Source organism: Patagioenas fasciata, chromosome Z (genome assembly GCF_037038585.1).
Source record: "Patagioenas fasciata isolate bPatFas1 chromosome Z, bPatFas1.hap1, whole genome shotgun sequence".
Classification (NCBI taxonomy): domain Eukaryota; kingdom Metazoa; phylum Chordata; class Aves; order Columbiformes; family Columbidae; genus Patagioenas; species Patagioenas fasciata.
Genome location: NC_092560.1, coordinates 82,488,089 through 82,500,307, shown reverse-complemented (window position 1 = coordinate 82,500,307; position 12,219 = coordinate 82,488,089). Strand labels below are relative to the sequence as shown.

General features: G+C 42.5%; 1 protein-coding gene across 1 annotated transcript in view; it reads left to right on the top strand.

Moving 5' to 3' along the window:
- Nucleotides 1-12,219, top strand: part of LOXHD1 (lipoxygenase homology PLAT domains 1) — a 154,923-nt gene that overhangs the window by 70,625 nt on the left and 72,079 nt on the right. The window contains exons 15-21 of the mRNA XM_071802711.1: nt 3,464-3,540; nt 4,364-4,560; nt 4,912-5,104; nt 5,915-6,075; nt 8,744-9,047; nt 9,547-9,701; nt 10,978-11,111. Of these exons, the coding sequence (XP_071658812.1) occupies nt 3,464-3,540; nt 4,364-4,560; nt 4,912-5,104; nt 5,915-6,075; nt 8,744-9,047; nt 9,547-9,701; nt 10,978-11,111 (1,221 nt within the window). The remainder of the gene's footprint in view (nt 1-3,463; nt 3,541-4,363; nt 4,561-4,911; nt 5,105-5,914; nt 6,076-8,743; nt 9,048-9,546; nt 9,702-10,977; nt 11,112-12,219) is intronic.

Here is a 12,219-nt window from a genome sequence, read left to right as displayed (position 1 = left end):
GGACATGATTACAACCTTGCAAAACCCACAGTGGCATGTGAATTACATACAGTGAAATCATATGGAAGCTCTGGTAAAATAAAGGATTTTGACAGGTCTTTTGTAGTAGGAATATGATGGCACTATACTGAAAAATTCTATTTTCTGCAGCCTGATGTGTTTATAATGTGTCAATCTATTTGTGTTCAGTGTAAGACTATAAACCTCTGGTTGCAATCTGCTGCTCAGTGATACGATATTGGCATCACACTGAAGTAAAATTAGGATGTTGCAGCATATGTGCTGAAAGGAAGGAACACAATGGTATTGCTCATCCAAATATTTCCTCTGTCACTGAAGTCATCTTCCTGAGAAAACAGTACTTCTGCCACTTCTGGCTATTCTCTTGGCTGAAAGAAAGCAAGGAGCCTAATTTGTTTCTGCTGAAAAACCTCCCTCTTCCTCCTCCAGTCCAAGACATATTTGTCCTCTAGTCATCAGTAGCTACCAACATTGACAGAGGGGATTTCTTTATCTAGGGCTGTGTCCTCCTTTTTAAATTAATTTTTCTCACCTGTACTCGCTGCCGAAGCTATCAGCTCTCGCCATGCTGCACACAGAGATCTGTTTCTTGTGGGATGTGTTTTCCTCCTGCCGCCTTGGCGCAGAAGCGGTTCACCCAGGTTCAACCCACATCTCCCCAAAGCATCAACAATGGCGAAGGTGACAGAAAACATCAGCATGCACACCAGCAGCAGAAACGGGAGCTTGCAGGGCACAAAAAGAAGCAGCAGGAGAGCAGAAGTGTGTCCACCTTGTGAGCCTTCCCAAAGGCCACGCTGGATTCAGTGGTCCTGGGGTGGTGAAGTTCAGGCTCAAATTTAATGGGTCCTCCCAGTTGACATCCATGTACAAAGAAGCATCTTGACTTTTGGGACGATGTGATCCCCTAGCCATTGGATACCTGTTGAAGGACGTGAATCCTGAGCCAACATCAAGAACTATTTGAGACAAAGGTATTAAGGATCAGTACTAACAGGTAAAAGAAAAAATCCCCCAACCCCAAAACATCAATAAAAGTTTCCTTTCTTAAGAAAACAAGATGTCTTGGCATGCTCCTCTCCTGCCCTCCTTGCACCCGCCCTTGTTCGATTCTTAACATTGATTTCATGGTCTTCCCATGGATTTTTCTGTTCCTCTGTCTCCACTACATCTCTCAGGAAGCGCAACACCACATCTGATGCCCTCACATGGTGTTGGTGTGACCATCACGTCTTCATGTGCTCGTCACCTTCATGCTGACCCCCTTAGCTTTTAGCTCCTTTCAAGTCACCTGCACATGGCCACCTGATTTAGGGAGTGAAAGGGAAGAATACGGGGTAGACTGCATACCCGACAACACGACAAAGCTTAGAAGAGGTCTGGGAGTGGAGATGTGTGTCTGTGTGGTGAGGCTGTATACATCACTTTTGCACGGGGACTTTGCTATTAGTGCTTTTGGGACTGGCTGTTTCTAGCCCAAGTTTGTGTTTCTTTCCTGGTGTTGGTTTTCTGCATGCTGCTTTTTTTTTTGTGCTGTTTTCCTCTGGGTGGGAAGGGAGAAAAGGAAACTAAAAAGGTGACGTTCCTTCAGATGGGTGAAACGGAGACCCAGCTTCCTTGGTCTTCCAAAACATCTGGCTACTTTTGTGGTTGGACTGGATGAGCTTTGAAGGTCCCTTCCAACCCAAACTATTATGTGATTCTGTGATTCAGTGATTCTTGGTCAACATGGTGAGTCCAACCGATCATGACCATAAGCTGTGCTAGCTTATTACCAGTGAGATACCATAGGTTTGATCCAGCTCTCAGTGTACATTTGTTCATGTCCCCAGATGCCCCTTATGATGGTGTTTTGGTGGTTTCCATGTGTACTGGCTCATCAACAAAACCAAAGGTGGAAACTCAAATGGGAAATGGGGTCCTCTCCTTTTTGATGTTAGAGTCAGCCAAGGAGGACCCATGTGACATGGCGACATTGCAGTAGCAAGGAATAGGATAAGAGGAGACGGCCTCAAGTTGTGCCAGGGAAGGTTCAGATTGGATATTAGGAAAAATTTCTTCCCAAAGAGGATTGTAAACAGGCTGCCCAGGAAAGTGTTGGAATCACCATCCCTGGAGGGCTTAAAATGTGTATACAGGAGGTTCTTAAGGATGTGGTTCAATACTAGAGTTAGGTTACGGTTGGACTCGATGATCTTAAGGGTCCCTTCCAACCAAAATTATTCTATGACGGCAGGAAGCTTGCAGTGTGTCTGCACTGCATGTGCTTGTGCAGAAACAGGTCTCCTCTGGTCTGGTGTCATCCACATAGCTGTGTGGTCACCTTTGAAAAGAAGTATTTGTTCTTCTCTATCTAGTTCTGTGAATTATTGTACCAATTTATATACCCCAAATGACCTGCCAGAACTTGATCTCTTGTCATTCATACACATCCACTGATTTTGAGCAGTATTTTTTTAACTGCAGAAGGTGCTGCTGTGGGCAGCTGTGTACCTGTGAATATTGGACTTTCTGGGAATGGCTCCTGCTCTCACGACGTGGTGTTTGGGGACTGAAATTGGCCCAGTGCCTCGCTGTGGGAAACCTGGACCCTAAGCAGATGCCCACAGGAATATCCTGAGCCATGCAGCAGCCCGGGTTTGAAGTGAAAAGTGATAAACCTCTGCCAGGGCACATGCTCCTGTAGTACAACAATTTCTCTATGGCATATGATGAGGATGGGGCTGTGATTCCTTCACCACTGAAGATGAAGGAGCAGCTGGGAAGGTTATCAGATTAGCAATTGGTTCCCCTCCGTTTTACTTTGAGATTTTTTCCTTTGAGATCATGCTACGTTTTGCTTTGTGCCCAACTCCTCTTCTTAAGCAGTCTAGTTAGATCATTAGATTAATGTTGAGAAACAAAGGAAATCCTTTTGCTGGTGCCGGCTGCCACCACATACCCTGTCCTCAAAATGGGAACAGCAGCATTCATCCTCTTCCTGGTGCAGAAAAAAAAGGATTATATACTTATCTGTAAAAAAGGGAAAAACGATGATACACTAGAGTAAGCAAACAGTAAAAAAATGGGGGGTGGCGGGTAGTAACTTAAATGCTATAAAGGTGATCAAGGAGGAGAGTAATAAAGGCTGCAAGTATTTCTGGTCAATGGAGGTTAATGGTTTCATGGGACAGAGACGGTCCATTTACAGAAATAACTTGTGGCTATGGAGCCTGTGCTTTCCAGACAGACGGACATCACAGCAGATGCCTATCTACTGCGAGCAGAGGTTTCTTGAGGTTTGAAGTGTGAGTGCCACAGGGTCTGGTCAAGCTCCTGCAGCCTTAACAGAGATACAGAGCCCTGTGAAAACACCTTTTTGACTGTGATGTCAACTTTTACAATGTATGGACCCAGCAGGTCTTAGTTATTCAAAGATAACTTACTTCTGTTTGTAAACCAGGTGGCTTGACAAAAATGAGGATGACGGTCAGATTGTCAGAGAATTAGTGCCTGCTGGGGAGTCACCAATGCTAAAAAGTGAGTTTAGCTTGGAAATAAGAAGCTCTGGGTTTGAGCTGTGTATGCACGTATTTACTTGGTTTATTCTACTTAGTAACTCGTGTCAGTTCACAGTAAATCTCCTCGGCTTTTTTTTGCCATTCTTATGCAAGAAAGGGTGGAAATGCTTCCGACTCTTAAATCCTAGTTTATGAATGGGATTAATTTGCATAAAAAGAGGATAATTGCAAAATTATATATGTAGAAAGAAACTTTGATTTTTTTTCATGTTGCGATTTGTTTAAAATTTGCTATCTTGTATAGTTTTCTCCAAAGGATCTTGAATTGTCATTGCTTTAGTAAATTCTATTGAATAACACTGTGTTGCCAGAAGAAAATCACTGAAAAGATTACACTGTCCTTTTCCGGAGATCCAGGGCTCCAATTTTCTTTAGAAAACAGCCCTTACAGAGTGCAGTTGAAGTGCTTTTTGTTAAGTTTTGGGGGGAAAAAAAAAAAAGAAAAAAACCTTTGAATTAAATTGTAAGTATAAAAAAGTGAAATCAGCTCATTTGCCTAAGCTTATTTTTGTGGATTCGTAAACATATAATGGCGAGAGGGTGGAATACACAATATTTTCTGCTTATTAGTGTAACTCCTGTGTTTTGGCGAATAACTGCAAGGTATGAGAGCTTAGCCGGTGTGGTTCTAATAAACCAGGCACACGAACAGAGGAGCAAAGTAATTTCTGTGTCTGCAGCTGTAGCCCCCCTACCCTCATATCTGTTTGAAGCTGATTGCTGGGTTGAGCTCTGGAAATGTCACTCACGTGTCTGTGTTCTGTACATTGATCTCACTTCAGATGTCAGTTATCACATCAGCGTGAAGACGGGAGATATCCCCGGTGCCAGCTCAGACTCCAAAGTTTTCATCAAACTCTACGGTGAAAAAGCAGACTCCAGCAAAGAGTTTCTCTTAGTCTCTGATAATGATCTAGGCAATTATTTTGAACGCGGTCGAGTGGATGAGTTTACTATAGATATGATGGATATTGGGAAGGTAAGAATTAATTGCAGGTGGCTCTACACCTTGTGCAAGTGCCTGAATTCAGAATCAATATATAGCTCAGGTTTAAATACGAAGCTCTGGCCTTTGGATTGGATATCAAGATTGGATTGGATATTAAGAAATAAATTGTATACAGATAATCACATCGATAGTCTAGTGTACATGTTGTCATGTGGATAGCGTATTTTAAGTTTACTGTTAAATACATACATAAATTATTTACATAAACACAGTGGAAGAACAGGGCACCAGGGCAAGGAGATTTTGATATATTAAATAAATTCTGTTGTGCTGTTTTTTTTTTTTTCCTGCCCTCTTGATTGTTGTTCACTTTTTTTAAAGATCAACCGAATACTGATCGGCCATGATAACGTGGGTCTCCGCTCTGGCTGGTTCCTGGCCAGTGTCCAGATCACGGTTCCAGTCCAGGGAAGGCAGTACATGTTCCCCTGCAACCGATGGCTCGACAAAGACGAGGCTGATGGCAGGGTGGAGGTGGAGGTCTACCCAAGTGAGATTGTGCCTATTGAGAAATGTGAGATAAAACACATTGAGAAATGTGTTCTTTTTAACAGCTAAGAACTAAGTTTCTATTACTAGCCTCTTAAAAGGACCAGGACATCACTGTGTTATACACCAAAAAAAAAACAAAAATTCCCCATTTCAAAGAGCTTATGTAGGTCAGGAAAGTAAATTATTCTGCTGGGATTTTTTTCTAAAACAGTTGTAAAAACATTACTGAGTTTTTAATCTCCATTTCCTGAGATTTTATGAAAAATTTATGTCCTGGCTGGTGTAATACACCACAAGGCACTGTGTTGCTTCATTACAATATCAGTGGGTTCTATTTTTGTCACATTTACCTGCCCCAGTCCTGCCTAAGCACATGTCCCGTCCTGTCTGTATTACCCCATTGTCTGGAATAGAGACGTTGTTTGATAGAGGCCAAATCCCTAGAGTCTATTTTACTTTTATCAGTAGATTTGTTTTCTTTTAAAGCTATGGTTAAAATTTACCTTCAGATCTTAAGATGCTGGTTTTTTCCTCCTTCCTGTGTAACTCCCTCCCTTGTTTTATATTAAGGACATCATTTAACCATTCGGTTGTTAATACTGAGATGAAATTCCCTTTTAAGACTCTACTTTGCACCCCTTTGAGACTGGCTTAATAGTCGTAAAACGGAAAACCATTAGGTTAGGCCTCAGCGAAGAGTCGTGTTATCTCACATTTGGTTTGGCTATGTGGTCATTTGTTAAGACAAGGTAATTTAATGCTGAAACTGAGCCCTTGGGAATGTTGTTATCTCTGCTTCTCTGCTCATATAATTGCTTTATTTTTGGACCAGTGATAAACTACGAGGTGTCTGTAGTTACCGGAGACGTGCGAGCCGCAGGCACCAACGCCAAAGTCTTCATGCAGATTTACGGGGAGACTGGCAAAACGGAATTGATCATCTTAGAAAACAGATCGAACAACTTTGAACGGGGAGCCACAGATATATTCAAGGTATGATTAAGGTGGTCAGTGCTGCTTCTATGAAAGGAAAGAAATGACCAGCCAAATCTGAGACATCAACAGAATAATTGATCCAAAGATAGAAAAAAATTGACCTACACAAAACTTGCAGGTCTGTTGTCATCTGCTATCCTCTATTCGTGTTTTTGAGAGGTGGTGTTTTTCTTTTGGGAGGTTTTGTGTTTGACAGGATGACTTACATCTTCTGATGTTCTGGTAGCAAATGTGCGATGGAAGAATATGGCCCAATAGCAACTTTTGTTAGCCTTCACTTTCAAAAGGAGGTACTCGCATTAGACCTCAAAAGACCTTAAGCTTATATTTTGGGCCTGATCACATGTTATTGTCCCTTTTCTTTATGTAGTTGGGGAAAAAGAAACCCCACGCAGAATACAAGGACACCTGACTTTGCCTGTGGTCACACATACCATTTTCTGCAGGTATACACCAGCCCAACCCAGCAGAGGTTTGCTGCTGTGATTTCTGTGAACATGTGAGTGCCCCATGGATTTTATTGCCTATAGCACTAGTCCAGCAGGCACTGAATGATAGATGCACTAAAAGTGCATAGAGCATCCCTCCAGCTGTAGGTCTGGACAGAATTTAGGTTTACCCCGCGGAGTCCAGACGTGTTCTGAGCAACCCAAGCAGAGTATTTGCAGGGACTAAAAACCTCAGACACAACACAAGTGTGTGAGCCTGGGCCTGGATAACCCACCACGAGGTCCTGGGCTGACAAGGTGTGCACCGCCGTGTGGTCGAGCATCCTCTGCTGAGTGGGACGTCCATACATTGGACCACTGTTTGGAAAGAATGGTGCCCTGATGTGTGGTTAGAGCAAGAAGGGGATGTGCGGTGAGGGCATGTCACAGCCACATCCTTCTGTACTGGAGTAACCTCAGGAGACACCAACATCTGGGCAGTAAAGCACAGAGACCAGATGGAAGCAGGATTTAAGGCACATCTGTCACATATGCACACAGTATGAGGTTCAGAACTGCAGTGCCCACATCTCTTTGGGAATTTGCAGCCCCACAGAGATGAGATCCGTCTCATCACATGGTTAAGGACCTACTTGGAGATAATTGTGGAAGCTCCCGTAAATCATCAGGATTGTGGCACTATTCTCATTGTCACTGGACAAATAGAGATGTCTTTATCCCAAGGTTTGCCGTGATTTTGTAACTTATATTTTTGAGATCAGTTCACCTCCTCCTGCCTCAGTTTCTCACTTTATAGAATGAAGTTGGTCATGTTTATCCAATTTTAACGAGTTCTTTGGGATTTAAGATGACTAATTTCTTATAAAAGTTTTATTTTTTAAGACTCTCTATAATTTTTCAGAAATTTATGAGTAAAATGTATTAGCCTATTATCATATTTGTGATAAAGTCATGTGTACAGTGTTCTGTTTACGTAGCTATGCTTATATCCTCTCTTGGATGTTTATTGCCAGACTTTAAAGTTCTGCCCATTTTCTGTGATTTTTTTTTTTATGAGCACACAAGGAAGAAGCTCTGAGGCATTAAGAGACAGATCATCTATCTCTTTCATTATATGAATATTTACAGAAAGATACAGGCAAGAACAAGATTGTGTGAGCTACATACTAATAGGAAATGCCACCAGTGACAAACAGAGCGTGCAGGATGATCATAGCAAATCTAAGGGTAAAGTGGTGTAAGGAAAGACACATTCTTTATGCCAGGACAGCTGGATCAATTTTAGTTTTCTGATAAGCATCTTGTGTGTAATTGATTTTGTTTTAATCTACTACAGAAAAAAAAATGCTTCTAGACTGAAACCTTGTGTGCCAAGTTGCCAGATTTCAGCCTGAAGCAAATGTTTGCGAGTTTTATAACATAAACACTGCCTAGCAGCATAGGCAATTATCAGAAACAAGCCATTGGTTGTTGAAGGGTTTCATGGAGTAAAACCTTCTATGCAAATTCATTACGTTGTAATTCAGACAAATAATCTGAACCAACGAGGTTTTGTATCTGCTGTATTAACTAGAGAGATGGAAACCTTACTGATACAGACTTCTGCCACTGATGCATTGTAATCACTAGTGTTTGTGTCCTCTCTGCACACTAGCAAAGTGAGAACACACTCTTCTAATTTTCCAGATAAGAAGTAAGGAGAAGGGCAGTCCAAGCCCATGATCCATCAGGTTATCTGAATCCAAGTTTGTTATCTGATTACTACACCATTAGTACTTCTTGTTTGGTTCATGTATCACATTAAGGATTAAATGTAGCTTCTTATTAATTTAAAAAAAAATGAAATCAGGGACTGAGAGTATGATAAACTAGTATGATTTTTAGGCATATTCATCTTTAATGCCAACATAGAGACAATGCTGGTGAGGACAGCGATGGAGAAGTAAGAAGCCCAGTAAATATGAATTCAGCTCCTATCCTTGCCCTAGTTGTTCTGAACATCTTCAGTTCAGTTTGTCCGCATGAGATTTGGTGATGGGAAGTATGAAGGAATAAAACAGGAATTAAAAACAAGGGTAAACTGGGATAAAAAATTGATCTTATTTTCGCTTAGGTGTTTTAGGTGATAGAGGTGATGCTCCTAATTTTTAAGAATTAGCTTTATGAAGTTATGATGTCTTATACCCTTCTGGGTTGTGATTTTCCACTGGTGGCAGAGAGAGGCTGCAGATGTTGGCAAGATTTATAAGATTCGGATAGGCCACGATGGGACAGGCATTGGGGATGGATGGTTCTTGGAAAGTGTCACACTGAAGAGGCTTGCCACAAAGACGAAGGAATCTGATAAAAAGAAGAAGAAGAGAAAGAAGAAGTCTGAGGAGGAGGAGGAAGAAGAGGAGGCCAAGGTGGAAGAAGAAATGGATGTCTATACATTTGTGGCACACCGCTGGTTGGCTAAAGATGAAGGAGATAAGGAGCTGGTGGTGGAGTTGGTGCCTGATGGAGAATCTGCCCTGGAGGGTAAATATCAGAGGGAAAGTGCATGTGTGTGTGGATGCAGCAGTTGCATGAAGAATGATAACCACAGTGTGGTGCTTTGCAGGACCATTTATCGCCCCAACCATCCCATTGCCCCAGGCTTCCAGGGCAGGTTACGCTGTGGTTTGGTTAATCTGCTCTGGGGAGGAAGAGAAGAGCGGTTAAACTAAGGTAGAGGATGGGCGAAATGGCCTGAAATGAGAGTATCCTGAAGGATTTCTATGGGATTCTCCAAAACTTGTTTCGGGCGCTTGGGTCATGATCCTGTCTAGTTGGCATTGTGGCTGGGAGTTTATCAAGGTGTAACTATTTATCAAGCTAATGACAAGGGATGGAGAAGCTGCTCATGTTTTTAAATGCAAACTCCAGACAAAAGTTTTCTCAAAGCTGGCATTTTGAGGTTACATGGTGAGTCACATACCCGATGAAATACGGCCATTTCTGGGCTCCTCCTGACCTGCCTTTGCGATTTTACCCACAGAGAATACATATGAAGTCCACGTTCTCACTGGGAATGTGTGGGGGGCTGGGACGGATGCTAATGTCTTCTTGAGCATCTATGGCGTGGGAAGAGGAGACACGGGTGAGCGCCAGCTGAAAAGGTCGAATAACCTCAACAAGTTTGAAAAGGGCCAGGTAATGTGTGAATTCAACTCACTCAAGCAAGCAGGAGGCTGGCATATCTTTCAGATATCATGCTGGCCATTCATTAAAATCTCTTCTCTGAAAGGCTTGGCATCTTCTTTCAGCTTAAAGCCCAGATGTATTGTATTTCTTAAATATACTATTTAAAGTAAAATGCCTCAAAATGTTTTCCAGGGGAAATTCATTTGAATAATAAGCTGAACACCAGTTCTACATCAGAGACACCTTTTGCATCTGCTTCCTGTAAGCATTCTGACAATAATGTTTTCTGCCAGGAATACTTGAAAACCACAAACTTCAAATTAATATTGGAGAGCATTTGTGAGGCAGCTCAACTGTGTCAGTACTTAGATTGCAAATTTGATTCTAAATGTTCTCCTCAACCAGTCAGCGAATAAAAGCAATATTACGCGGTATGCTATAATTACATTATAATCCAATCCGATCAAACAACGTGCCTTGTAGATTCAATATTTCTCATAAAAATGTTTAGGAACAATTAACAAGCTACTATTACAGCCATTAATTGTCCAAGGACTAGTTGTGAATAACAAAAAAAATATGGAAAAAATAAGCACCTGTGGAAAACGTCAGATCATAAAAAAAAGCCTAAGGTTGTTAAATAAGCTGTTAGCTGTGATTTATGAGCTTGGCACTGGCAAAACTGCAACCTTCAGATTGTTCTTCATTCAGAGGGAAGAGCCCCAAGCTACAAATGTAACGTGTTTTGTTCTTGGGAGTATGAACCCAAAGTCTACCATCAAGTTAATCACATTAAGATATTTACAGTATTGTGATAACAAGGTTCATCCTACCACACTAATACAGCTAATAAGTGAATCTCATGGTTGTAGCATATGGCAAAAGGAAGAAATTATGTGGTTTGAAATAAAGCGCAGGAGAGTTTCTGTGGAGTCAATACGTTCGTATCCAGTTCCAGATTCAGTGTGGGGGAAAGTGCTAAGCCTGAGAGGGATGAGATCTAGGAGAGTTAAACCTAGAGGAAACTGAAATGGGGATGAGGTAAAGAAAGCAGTGAAGGGTTGTGTAGCTCCGTGGCTCTTACTGCCTTGTTGTAGTCAACCGTGAGTGTTAACGGCAGAGCTCACGGATCTGCAGTTGTTTTAGTACCTCCACCCTGAGAATACAAGGGAGACTTACAAAACTATTTCATTTTAATGGGAAAAAAGATTACCCTTGGCCTTTTACTGTCTTTCTCTCCCCCTTTAAAGGAAACACAGTCATTTACCTCTTGCGTCCTGTGCAGGTGGATGTGTTCACCATCAAAGCCATTGACCTGGGTGAGCTGAAGAAGCTGCGTATCCGCCATGATAACACTGGTGCTAGCCCAAGCTGGTTCCTGGAGAGGGTAGAGATTGTTGACCTCAAGGAGAGCACCACGTGAGCAGCCTGTCACACCCTTTTCATATGGTCAGAAAAGGAGGCACCTTCTCAGGAGCCTGCAGGACCATGAGAAGGCAGAGGAGATGCAGAAGGGCATTGTTGTAGCTCCTCACGGACCCAGTAGGAGCAGGAGTCCTTTGGGAGCCTTGTGATGTTACACTGAGCCTGGGGTTATTCTGGGGTACCACTGTGTGGGGTTTTGCTGTCCCAGCACATCTGGAGTTAGGAAACCAGTGGTGTTTGGAAGGAAACTTCAGCTCTTCTCCGTTTCTCTTGGGAGGGACTCGCCCTCCTCTCCAGGTCCCATTGCAGAGCCTGTGCTGTTTATGTTTCCTTTCCAGGCTCCACTCTGGAAGACTTTTAATAGAATGACAGAATAGTTTGGGCTGGAAGGGACCTTCCTAGCTCCCCCAGTGCCCCCCCTGCCATGAGCAGGGACATCTTCACCAGCTCAGGTTGCTCAGAGCCCCGTCCAGCCTGGCCTGGGATGTCTCCAGGGATGGTTCAGCCACCACCTCTCTGCCCAACCTGGGCCAGGCTCTCACCACCCTCAGTGTCAAACATTTCTTCCTCATATGTAGCTTGAATCTTCCCTCTTTTATTTTTGAACCTTTTTGTTTGTTTGGTTGGTTGTTTTTTGTCTTTTGTACCTAATGTAAAGATCCGGGACAAAAGCAAGTCCTGATCTAAGCAAACTCCCATGATTTTTCATAGACAGTTGTGTGAACAAAGCCTAGCCTGTTAGAAATGTGAAATACAGGCTCGCCTCTGAGCTGGAACACGCCTGAAGTCACATGCTGGAAAGTTGCACAATGCTCTGGTGGGTGGGACTGCTCATAAGTACCTCAAAATGGGTCCATTTTTCATAAACACAAAATGCCTAGGAGACTGGAGGTTCCCTTGAGCTATTTAACTTCTGGGAGTGAAAACTAAAACGAATCTATCATATGGACCTGGCAGCTCAGCAACAGCACTTTTCAGCAAGTGCTCACCAACCTAATTGTGAATTTAGCTCCCACAAACAATATCCAAGCTCAAAGATGAAAACATATGTATTGTTCAGCCTTGAGTAATCTTGTTGTCTCTAAGTAGCCTCTGTTCTGCG